Raw genomic sequence first — 11,944 nt, forward strand, 5'->3', positions numbered from 1 at the left:
TTGTGAACATTTTGCAGTATTTTTAGTTTTTTTTTTCTTTTTCATTTCTAACAAGGCTTTTAAAATAGGAGACCAATAAAAATTTAAACCAATTAAAACACTAAGATGTTTAAAAAAAAATGCTGCAAATGTGATAAATTATCAATGCTGACTAATCTCCTGCTAAGCCACACACCAAATAATATCCATCTCTTTCTCTTAAAAAGAATTTATAAAATTAAAATTTAGATTACAATTGTACTTAATTATGCATAGTCATATATCCAAGTTTTTTGAGAGAGAGTTTCAAGTTTGCTCCTGATGATAGCTTTTTATTATCAAATTAAGACATTAATCAGTTTTTGGTGTAGGTGAGGATTGAACCACAGATCTTTTATACAACCGTTAAAGACTTTATCAGTTTAGATAACTAGAACCCACGTCATACATCCAAGTTAAAGTAAGTTCCTTTTGGTTCAACTATAATATTCAATCTTCTATATAAAATTAACCTTAGTTTAGCTAGTATTATTCATCAATTTCTATATTTACATCAAGTTATTCTTAATTTAATTAGTATTATATAATTTTATTTAATTAATGTTTATATATAAAAAGGCCCCATATAAAATTTTTACCTTAGGCTCCAAATTTTGTTGGGCCGGCCATTGACAGCTTATTGCCAAATCGATCCAGAGTATTCAAGAAAATCCAAGCGTGTTCAAAATTTAAAGGAGTTTTAATCTATAATTAACTCATTTTACTAGGGGAAAAAAGAAACAGAAAAACATGAATGCCCCTTTTTATCTCATTTCTTCAAGTTTTTTTGGCAAACTACGAATACCGTCCACCGAAACAGTCAAAGAATACCAACAGTTTTAATCCATACGATTAATGGGAAATGGATTTCGAAGAAGAAATCAAATGTTTGGTTAGGCTGGAATTTGAAACTTAATGGTCAAGAATGCTTGTCTACATTAAAGCAAAGACGTGGCCAAAACTATGTTGTCATTTTATCGTTTATTTTATATAAGGATCCAATCACACCACCACCTTCCTTAACTTATCTAGTTCTCTCAGCTATCTCTCTCTCTTTCCTCTCTCTCTCACAGCTTCATTTAGAATCAGGTACTTTTCTCTTCTTCCTTTTTTGGACTAGTTGTTTGTTGTTAATTTCAATTATTGTTTCATTAGAATTATGTTACATGATCTGGTCATCGTCATTGTCATCTCAGGTTTGTATTATACTTTTTTTGCTATCAAAAAGTGGGAGAGGGAATTTGAACACAGATTCTTCACATAATAAGAACTGGACAATATTATTAAGCTACAAGGCTTTTGAGACAGGAAATTTTGTAATTGTTGGGCAATGCTTTTTGTGATTTTATGAATGCTTCTTGTATAATATGATAGAAAATTTGACTAAAGCAATAGGTCTGGGACCAGACTTTTTGGTTTGATTCCACCAAATTGCAGATGCTTGCCATATGCGGTGATTGTCTGGGGTTAATCTAAAGATATATGCTAAGGAATATTAAATAGTTAATTATAGCCGTAATGTACATTGTTTAAAAGACACAGAAAAAAAAAAAAAAAAAAAAAACCTTTTTTTATCAATTCATTGACTCATACACAAATCCAAGGTGATTGAGTGTTATTTATATACCAATTGACTTTATATATATATATATATATATTTAAATGATAAGTAATCATCATTTAATGGAGTATTAAATACAATTTAAGAGATTTGAGATCAAATCTGGCCTACATAAGAAAGAAATCCATTGATATCCTGACTTGGTAAAGAGCAATCATAATATATTGGCCGCCATAGGTTTCAATCTTACCATGTCTTAATATTAGCAAAAAAAAAAAAAAAATCTTTTGAGATAGGGGCTTTTGTAATTGTTGAGCAAGTATTGAGGATTTTTTTTTTTTTTTTTCGAAAGAGCGAGTTGATTAGCAATGCCTTTTGTGATTTTATGAATGCTTCTTGTTTAATACGTGAAATCCCATCCCATGCGACCAGAATTTTTGGGTTTGATTCCCCCAAACTACAAATGCTTGTCATTTGTGGTGATTGTCTGTATCTATTATAATTATAGGCTTAACGTAGGGACATGTGTTAAAGAATATTAAATAGATAATTATAGCCCGAAATGCAAATAGTTTGGAAGGAAAAGAAAAATGTAAAACACCTTTGTTATCAATTCATTGACTCGTACACACAAATCCAAGGTGATTGAGTGTAATTTCTATACCAATTGACTTTATATTTTTGTAAAAAAGATAAGTAATCATCATTTAATGGAGTATTAAATACAACTTAGGAGATTTGAGATTGAAATTAGCCTACAGAAAGAAGAAATCTATTGATATCTTGACCTAGTAAAGAATAATCATAATATGGTGGCTGTCATAAGTTTCAATCTTACTGTGTCCCAGTATTAGCCAAAAAAAAAAAAATCTTTTGAGATGGGGACTTTTGTATTTGTTGAGCAAGTAATAAGGATTTATTTATTTTTTATTTTTTTCCTTCAGAAGAGAGAGTTGATTAGCAATGTTTTTCGTGATTTTATGAATGCTTCTTGTTGAAAACACAGGTCATAGAATCCCATGTGACCAAACTTTTTGGGTTTGATTCCCCCAAACTACTGATGGTTGTCATTTGTGGTGATTGTTTGTACTATTATAATTATAGGCTTAACCTAAGGACATACGTTAAGGAATATTAAGTAGATCATTTTAGCCGAAATGCAAATAGTTTGAAAGGAAAAGAAAAAAGTAAAACACCTTTGTTATCAATTCACTGACACCCACACACAAATCCAAGGTGGTTGAGTGTTATTTGTGAACCAGTTGACTTTATATTGTTGAAAAAGATGAGTAATCATCATGGAGTATTTAATACAACTCAAGAGACTTGAGATCAAATCTGGTCTGACCTATCAAAAAAAAAAAAAAATTATTGATATCTTAATAAATAAGAGAAATGCTAACGAGTGCCCTAATTAATTACTGACACTGGTTAATAATCCATTTTAAGAAAGTTCTGATACCATTTTTATGGAAAAAAAAAAAAAAAAAACTGTCAAAATATTAATTATTTTTTTTTCATAAAAACTTTCTTTGAATGAATTATTAACTAGTGCTTTTAGGGCACTCGTTTGCATTTTCCATCTAATAAAGCACAAACATAATGGGGTGGCCGCCGTAAGTTCCAATAACTGTGTCTTAAGAACAAAGCAAAAGTAGTCCTGACTAACATAATTCATTTGGTAGTGGGAAGGAACTTTCTGCACACATGAGATAGAAACCTTGTCAGGTGCATGCATGTGAGTAGACCCACTGGAAAATTTAGACACCCTTTTATTGTCTATTAATATATGGATCTCATTAGTCATACAGTGTAATTGGGGAAAAAAACATATAAAATTAGATTGTTGTTTTGTTACCGAAATAATAACTATGTTATATGGACAATTCAATATCTGTGTATACCTTCTCTGGACACATGCCTACTGCCTGTGTCATATAAATAAATCGTTTTGTAAATTTGAGAGATGCAGCTGTACTTAGTTTCTATGGAAATTCATGTTGTCAATTTGAATTGAAGACATACTCAATATATACTATATTCACATAAGCTAGAAATTTATTTTCTGCCATTACTTGTTTAGTTTAAGAGCATCATAATTGGCTGTGCATGAAGCATAGGTTTCTAGTTTGAATGATTGAATCTCTTTCTCCACCTCCTATTGAAGTCAAACTTACTCTTTAAGACAAATAATTGAAAAAGAAAAATTCCTGGGAGCATGAAGAGTGAATTATGTTCAAGGATTAATACACTAGTTAGTGCCATTGGCATTTTATCACTTCCTTGGACAAGCCTTTTTATCTTCTTGTGTTCAATGTTTCCATCCAGAATTTCCCTTGAACTCTTCTGCTTTGGCTATTTTAAATTGTTTCTAGGTCTTAAAATTTTGAATTTGAGAACATTATATTGTGTGATCTGTCTTTTATTTTTTAAAGATATTTCTTTAGGCTTTAGCAACCATTATATTGTGATAAAGTGATGCACACTGACTATCCTTGCCCCCCCCCCCCCCCCCCCCCCCCCCCACCNNTTTGTTTGGGGGGGTGGGGGTGGTGGGCACGGGGGCGGGGGCGGGGGCGGGAGATTTGTCCTTTTCTTCCCTTTCACTAAAGTTGATGGGAGCATTTGAGAGAATACAGGGCAAAGTAGAAGTTAGTGGCTTGATATGATTTACTTGAATGAAATAAGTCATAAGCTTTCAAAGTTACCATTTAAAATTTAAAGGGGTAAATTACTTTAAGATTGTATAGAAATGGAGGTAAAAAGAACAAAAGAAAATAGTAAATGTGGTCCAACTCTTTTTGCTCCTCTTCAATCTCCCTTAAGATATGTTGTTAATTTCAAAACTTTTGTAACCATGTTAGTGTTTTGGGACTGATGGGATTTTTAACTTGGATTCAGCTGTGAGCATCTGTGTTTAGAAGGGGAGAAAGAACTTGTGTTGGATCTCTTCAATCTCCTATACCAAGTTTCATGTCTGAACTCGACATCCAAATACCTAGTGCCTTCGGTATGTTTTTTCGATCCTCTATTTAATTGTGTTCATAAATGCACCTGTATCCTGCATAAGTTTTCTTCTCTATGTTGTTTCCTGTCAAGTGCTGTGTTTTGAAAAATAACAACCACCAAGCCTTTAGCCTCAAAATTTTGGGGTTACCTATTGATCCTCGACAAGGTAGTCAAGGTTTCGAAAAACAGAAAATCCAAAAATAATAATGATCTTAAAACCGGATTACTTTGTAACCTGGATTGGAATATAACGTATCCAGGGTGTAAGCACTTGTTGCAGAAGTCATGCCATAATTTAAGTCATTAGATGACAATGGGAACAGCACATGCTGACTTTTGTTGTTTGCTTTTGTGTGCATCCTGTCTGATTTGATGGGCAGATCCATTTGCAGAGGCTAATGATAAGGACTCTGCCGGGGCAAAGGGGTACGTTCATGTGCGTATACAGCAGCGTAATGGTAGGAAACGCTTGACCACTGTACAGGGCTTGAAGAAGGAATTCAGCTATAGTAAAATACTCAAGGACCTTAAGAAAGAGTTTTGCTGCAATGGTACTGTTGTCCAGGATCCAGAGCTGGGGCAGGTGCTTATATTACATTATGTGCTACTATAATAGATTCCTAGCTTTCTCACTGATAGTGAGCGTTCAAATGTTCAAACTGAATAAAATTCTTGATGTGCACAGGTCATTCAACTTCAAGGTGATCAACGAAAGAATGTTTCTACCTTTCTAGTTCAGGTAACTTCTTAATGTTTCAATTTGTTGCTCTATATTGATTTCTGAATTCTAAACCATCGACATTGGGGTTCGGCCAATAGGCTGGCATTGCGAAGAAGGAACATGTCAAGATTCATGGTTTTTAAGCAGCACTCTCAGCAGTAGCAGATATACTGAAATGTTTGCAACTGCTGTTTCATGTAAGAGATCATACAATTTATATGGCTCTAAGACTCGAATATAGTGTCTATAATGTATTTTCAATTTCTGTTAAAATAATATTCTCAAGCATTAATAAAATACCATCTTTGTCTATGTGCGAGTATTATATCCCATTGCAATGACCTCATTGTTAATTGCTATCCAAAGAACATTATTTGGGACGCAAGGAAAACGTTGTCTACATTAAGAAAACTAAGAACCTAACAAATTAGTAATCGTACGGTACGACTAGCTTGTTCAAGGATGTCACGTCCGTGGATTGCTTTCAGACGCAAAAAATTGACTCCTTGTGCATGGAAAGCATTTGATATGTATGGCAGAGGAGAAAATTTCAATGCACCAATGCTCATGGCAATGATTTTCGATTAAGCTTTGAAAAAAATGTACCATTCTTTTACTCTCTGTTTTCTAAAGATTCATTATGCTAACTCCTCATTCGTAATCTATTAGCATAATGCAATAAAATGATGTCTCACAACGGTTATGCAACCTACATTGATAAAATATATATTACTTGTACTTAGGAAACTCGTAAACAGTGCTCTATTTGTAAGAATGTTTTGCAGTCTCAACTGTTTTGAATATAATATGTTATGACGGTGAGGTGGCGTGGAAATGAATAAGTACTTCATTCAAACCTTGCCAAGAAAAATATAATAGATTATTACAAATTAAAAGTTCCTTTAGATGATCTTCTACCCAAAGACTAAAAATGGATCCTCATCCTGCATAGCACTCAAGATTAGGTAATTTTCTAAAATTTTTAGACATCTAGTAATTGCTAAGTGGTTGTAGGACTATAACTTTTTTTGCCACAATTCTAATATGGCCAACTGTGAGTGATTGTTTATCACTTTCACATAGACCCACCATTTTTTCACTCCCATTCACAATCTACCACATCACAATTGTGGTTGTGGTTAAAAAAAATTGTGGTCTTAGATTTTCTCGTAATTGCTAGGTACTTATCACAAGTTCTATCTTCCACACCTACTTTTGGAATTGTCTTGCCAATTATGCTCCTAGTTACTACCATAATACCAGGTCAACTCTTCTCATCCCTTTGCTGCTTTAGGGTAATGCACAAGCTCATTATCAAATTTAAGATATCGTTAAAAGTGTACTCAACAGACAAATGAACCCGAAATTTGGCCATCAAGTCCATACTTTTCACTAATCCAAATAAAACAAAGAAGAAGGCTTTAAGTGGGGTTATCTTAGTGCTATTAACTTTCCTTTGATAGAAAGGGACGTGGGTCCTTTTTCTCTTCAATCAAATGGTATAATTCAGAGGCCAAATATTCTGCAGTGATTCACCCTCCAGTACTGATTTATGGATAAAGTCATTCTACCAGGCAATCAAGATATTGTTGGGACCCTTCAAGGTTTGTGGATTGAGACATACCACCAGCCAGATTAACATTTTCATGAATGTAAAACTTCATGTTTTTATTAACTTTTGTTCTGTTCCTAGCTGGTTCCAAACATATCCAGCCAAGGTCCTAAGAGGAACCACCTGTTTTTAACGTGGCTGACAGTTATGTTTATGTAAAAATAAGTGAATAGCTTTCAAGTGCCTAGAAATTGCTCAAAATCATACTATTGAAAAAATATAAGGCCTATGGCAAAATATTTGATTTTTCTGCAAACATTAATTTCCATCCAAACTATGCAGAGAGCTCCAATTTCACAATATATCTTCTTCTTTTTTTTCTTTTTCTTTTTTTTTTTTTTTCTTTTTCCCTCTTTTTGTGTGTGGAGAATCAAAACAATATCATCTTAATGTCTATGGTTTAGGGGCTTTGTAATAGTGTATGCTTTGTTCAAGAGAGATGCATGGTATGTGGGAGGGAACTCTGAAGAGGGCATATTTTTACGGCTAGATGTTTTGATGCAAAATTTCTGGCAGGCTGAACTGACTCTAATGCAGTCTATTTTCCATTACTATGCACCAAAATTGTTTAACACAATATTAAAGAACATGTAATCTAATTTTCATGTGGAACTCATGGACTAGGTAAAGAAACAAATATTTTATGTCCTTCCAATAGTGGCGGCGCCAGAAAAATTTCTTGAGGGGGCCAGTGAATACATTTTTGTGTATTTTTTTAGATTTTTTACCAAATGTAAAAGAAGATTAATGGAAATTTTCAAAAGCTAGGGGGACCATGACCCCCCTTGGCACCTCCCCGTGCTTCCAAGTGAAATATGGATTTCAAAATTTGTACATCACTGCGAATGTCACAAAATGCAGAACAATTACACAAAGTGACACCACACACATACCAATGTATAAACTCCCTCCCATCCGAGCAATTCAACTACCCATCAAATTTGTTTTGAGACTTGATAGCTCCCATTATTCAACTACCATTCATAACTTATGTCAACGTCCATTCTTATTCTCAAACATGCTTATGCACTCCCTACTATTAATATCTACTACTTAAGCGCCTCCAATGCTATAAACACAATTCTACATTGGCTCTTTACTCTTTTCACAGAAGCTTGTTCCTAATGGCCGACTCCGAACACTCTTCTTCCAATGAAACTTCTACATACACTCAAGGTATCCCTTTTGACATAAATTTTCACATCCTCTTTTTTCTCACACAAGTGCATTTATAAGCTTATAATCCTGTTCAAAGACAGTCATTTTCACATCTTCCTTGCTTGATTTCTAAGATAGTTTTTTTTTGCTTCCCGGGTCCTACATATATATTTTGGGTCCATATCGTTTTGTTCACATACATGTATTTTTTTGTGCTCAAATATTTACTGTCTTTGGTTTGGAATTCTACTAACTTGATACTAAGTCCTTAGAAGTAAATTTAGCTCTCCTTACTAATATTGGATTATTATTTCAGAGGAAACAAGTGAAGAGACCAAGCATGAATTCTCTGAAGATGAGGAGACACTTATCATAAGGATGTTCAATCTTGTAGGAGAGAGGTGGGTTTGTTCTAAAATTCTAATTTTTCTCATGCTTTTATTCAAAGCCCTGTAAAGGCAACTAACAGTCTTGTAATTCAGTGGCATTACATGATTAAAAAAAAAAGTTTAAAAAAATTGTGAAGGCACAGAAAGCTTTTCTCAGTCGAATTTCTGTAACTTTGATTAGGTGGGCTCTAATAGCTGGGAGGATCCCAGGAAGAACAGCCGAGGAAATTGAGAAGTACTGGACTACAAGATACTCAACAAGTGAATGAATGTAGAAGAACTCATGTTGGTGTTTAATTCTTTTCTACCAAAAGCTTATTTGAGAAAAAAGAACTCTATGGATTCATCAATATCCCTCACAATTGCTCTCTAACGTACCATCTTCGAGGACATAACGATTGACGTTTTGGATTTTACTGTTTATGTTCTTGCTATTAGGATTCAACGTCAGTATGATTATTCCTTGAGTTCCTATGTACAAAATATCCCTGTGCTCAAGTTAGCTAGTCTTGAATGATGTATTGTACGAAAACATTGTGCCATGGAAATGGCTTCTCATCAGAGTTGGATTTTGTGTTTCCTTCAGCTATCTTATCAATAAAAGCAAAATTAGATCCTTTGAAGTTTGATCTTAGGCAATCCGTAATCTTATCCAAAGTATCTCCTGTTTATCTTCTTGTTTCCAAAAGAGGCTTACGATTGGGTCCAAAGTCAAGTACAATAATTTATGTCCGGAAATTCAAAATACAAACAAATGTACTATAATTGTTTGGAAAAAATAAACTTGTACCATAATTGTTGTCGTTGATTGCTAACTAGTCATAAAGATCTTTGCGAAAAACAAAAATAAAATAATCCTACTTTGGATTATTTACTGACCCTATGGTGATGTGGATAAGAATATTATTTTGGATCTGGCAGGCTAATCCGGAATGCACTAAAAAATAAGGTTTAGGCAATGTAATTACAAAAAGGTCTAGCTTCGATGCAATGACAAGTGTCTTTCATAAAAAATAAAAAATAAACGACAAATTGTGAGTGTAAGTCTAAAAATCAGTCTCTTCAATAAATTAGAGGTAAGATTGCCAACCACTATACCTCTCTAACCCTGCAAAAAGTGGATGTTTTGTGTAATAGGTAGTAAAATTGTAAGATAATTCAATGTGTTCACCTAGCAATCTATACCCAAAAGGCAATTATCCTCTTGAAGAATCCTTAAAAATGCGCATGAAGTACTAATAGGTTCATTTACATGATCCAAATCTCTCTTTCTTTCTCAAAACAAGGATAAACGGGAGAGGGAGAGGTTGCATGTCTTTAAGATCTGATTAAGTGAGGACCTAATAACAAGATTTTCTTCATTTTAAATCTTCTCTGTTTCACTTATTTCATGGTTAAGATTTTACTTTTTGGATTTAATAGTATATTGACAGTTACATCATTTAAAATTTTAAATGACTTGACAATCTTGACTCTTTTAGATTTTTAAAATTTAGTTTGAACATATTCCAGAAATTTAGACTATAATAAGGAGGCAAACAATCTACATAAATTTAACCATAGTTTGGCCTCAACCTTATTGAGATCCAGTAACATGATCTGGTAGACAACATGAGTGCCTAGATGTCTCAACTCTCAAGCCCTCTAAATCGTACTTTGCTTTTGGTAGTATGCATTTCTCCTGTACTTACAAATTAAGAAATAAGAAAATGTGTGAGCTTTTAGATTGACAATATCCATTGAGAATGTACTTGAAATAGTATCGGTAAAAGTTGTTCATTTGTTCTAGATCAAAGATTTTTTTTTTTTTTTTTTTTTTTTAGAGAAAGTTTCAACCTATAGCATTTGCTTTTGATGATAGCTCTTTATTATCAGACCAATACACCAATCAATTTTCGGTGTAGACAGGGATTGAACTCCAAATCTTTTATTCAACCGTCAGAGACTTTACTAATTAGAGCTAATTGGAACCCACAAGATCAAAGAATATTGAAGTAGCTAAAAAAGTGCATTTGTCTAGAGTTTGATAAAGAGCTTGAAACCACAGTCCAGTGAAATTCATTACGTCATTGAAGCTTCAAGTCGGTACCTTAGAGTAGTTGATAAGAGGTTTCTGGTCATTAGCACAGACAGGTTATTTGTGAGGTGGTCCATTTACAAGTAGTTTGGAAATTCTGAAACTGTTGTGGGTCACAACAATAAGTTCGAGTTCATCTACTAACATTGTAAAGTCTAGGTTACAAAAATTTTGTTTTAGATTATAAATTTCTATTCTTCTTCGAAGACATTCTCCAACGTTTTTCCACTATGTTGCTAGATCGCTGTGTTATCTTTTTATTACTTACTTGATAGATTTGGTGACTTTTTAAATTACTTAAATTGGGTTTACATAATTGGTTTAATTGGTAAATAATTTATAAATCCACTGCATAACAAACCTTGGGGCGTCTAAACCGGTCTTCTCAATATGTTTTGTTTTCACTGAACCTTATGAAAGCTGCAGGCTCGCGGATGACTTTCATCCTAAAAAATTTCAAGGATGCTTGAATATTTTGGAATCACATATTTGCTCTTTCATTCAAAATATGTTTATTCAAGGTATTATTTCTTTGTGGTTGAATCACACCAAAGTGGTTTAAATTCTAAAAATTCCACATCTGAAAACTATCCAACAATTCGAAGTTTCTAACTAGTAAGTCTTTGCAATGCATTATATAAGACTAGTGGATGTCCTGCGCGATGCGCGTGTTCGCTATTAATTATTTTATAATACTCATATGTGTTATAATGTTTGAAAAATTAATTTTGATTATGTATTATACGTCACTAAAATAATGAATGAAAAAAAAATTGTAACACAATATATCCATAAAAAACCATAATTAATTAGACTCTAAAAATGCCACTATATGCCCTTTTTTGTTTGATCAGGTGTATATGTATATTTAGTTCTTACATTTGATGTTTCCAATATAAAATTTTTTTATTATTTCCTTTTCGTTTTTTTAGAAGTATTTTTTTTTTAAAAAGAAAACACATGAACTTTTGAAGTCTAAATATCTAAGATTTAAGGTTTATAATTTCTAATTCGCAAAACTAAATATACATGCCAAGAGATTAAAAATAAAACAATAATTGAGTAGAGAAATATAAACTTATACTATTTCATATCTCACATTTAACTAAGTACCTTAATCACTTACAAAGATTAAACACTTTCCAAAAATATAAATAAAGACAAAAAACACATACCTTTTAGAAAACACATATGTTGTTAAAGCATTGTATCAAGCTTTGATAGTGTTATTAAGAAGCATAGATCATATGCACCTGAAACCAAAGCCAATTTCTCACACACACACACACATATATATATTACACTAATTTTCTCACTCTGTCTCTCTATCTCTCGTCCTACTTTTCTTTTGGCCTTTTGATATTTTGTGAAATTGGAATATATAAAAGAACATGAAAAC

The 11,944-nt window shown here is 32.9% G+C and overlaps 2 protein-coding genes across 3 annotated transcripts; both read left to right on the forward strand.

Moving 5' to 3' along the window:
• The first annotated feature begins 1,003 nt into the window (after positions 1–1,003).
• LOC112016277 (protein translation factor SUI1 homolog) lies at positions 1,004–5,621 on the forward strand. 2 transcript variants are annotated; one of them, XM_024048796.2, is made up of 5 exons: positions 1,004–1,107; positions 4,481–4,589; positions 4,981–5,171; positions 5,274–5,327; positions 5,408–5,621. In XM_024048796.2, exons 2-5 carry the CDS (start codon positions 4,553–4,555, stop codon positions 5,450–5,452), a joined length of 327 nt encoding a protein of 108 aa, XP_023904564.1. In that variant the 5' UTR covers positions 1,004–1,107; positions 4,481–4,552; the 3' UTR covers positions 5,453–5,621. The 2 variants fall into 2 exon arrangements, with proteins under 2 accessions (XP_023904564.1, XP_023904562.1); XM_024048794.2 differs by having other exon boundaries at positions 1,005–1,107; positions 4,969–5,171.
• Positions 5,622–7,859: 2,238 nt separating this feature from the next.
• LOC112016294 (MYB-like transcription factor ETC1) lies at positions 7,860–9,095 on the forward strand. The gene is made up of 3 exons (XM_024048825.2): positions 7,860–8,097; positions 8,396–8,480; positions 8,650–9,095. The coding sequence occupies exons 1-3, from the start codon at positions 8,046–8,048 to the stop codon at positions 8,735–8,737; spliced, it is 225 nt and encodes a 74-aa protein (XP_023904593.1). The 5' UTR covers positions 7,860–8,045; the 3' UTR covers positions 8,738–9,095.
• The last annotated feature ends 2,849 nt before the right edge of the window (positions 9,096–11,944 follow it).

Source organism: Quercus suber, unplaced genomic scaffold (assembly GCF_002906115.3).
Source record: "Quercus suber isolate HL8 unplaced genomic scaffold, Cork oak 2.0 scaffold_988, whole genome shotgun sequence".
Lineage (NCBI taxonomy): Eukaryota > Viridiplantae > Streptophyta > Magnoliopsida > Fagales > Fagaceae > Quercus > Quercus suber.

Excerpts from the sequence above, each read along its gene's own strand:
- LOC112016277 (XM_024048794.2), top strand. The coding sequence starts at position 4,553 with ATGTCTGAACTCGACATCCAAATACCTAGTGCCTTCG. Across the intron at positions 4,590-4,968 it reads CCAAATACCTAGTGCCTTCG|ATCCATTTGCAGAGGCTAAT; the intron begins GTATGTTTTTTC and ends TTTGATGGGCAG. Across the intron at positions 5,172-5,273 it reads AGGATCCAGAGCTGGGGCAG|GTCATTCAACTTCAAGGTGA; the intron begins GTGCTTATATTA and ends TGATGTGCACAG.
- LOC112016294 (XM_024048825.2), top strand. The coding sequence starts at position 8,046 with ATGGCCGACTCCGAACACTCTTCTTCCAATGAAACTTCTACATACACT. Across the intron at positions 8,098-8,395 it reads AACTTCTACATACACTCAAG|AGGAAACAAGTGAAGAGACC; the intron begins GTATCCCTTTTG and ends TTATTATTTCAG. Across the intron at positions 8,481-8,649 it reads TTCAATCTTGTAGGAGAGAG|GTGGGCTCTAATAGCTGGGA; the intron begins GTGGGTTTGTTC and ends AACTTTGATTAG.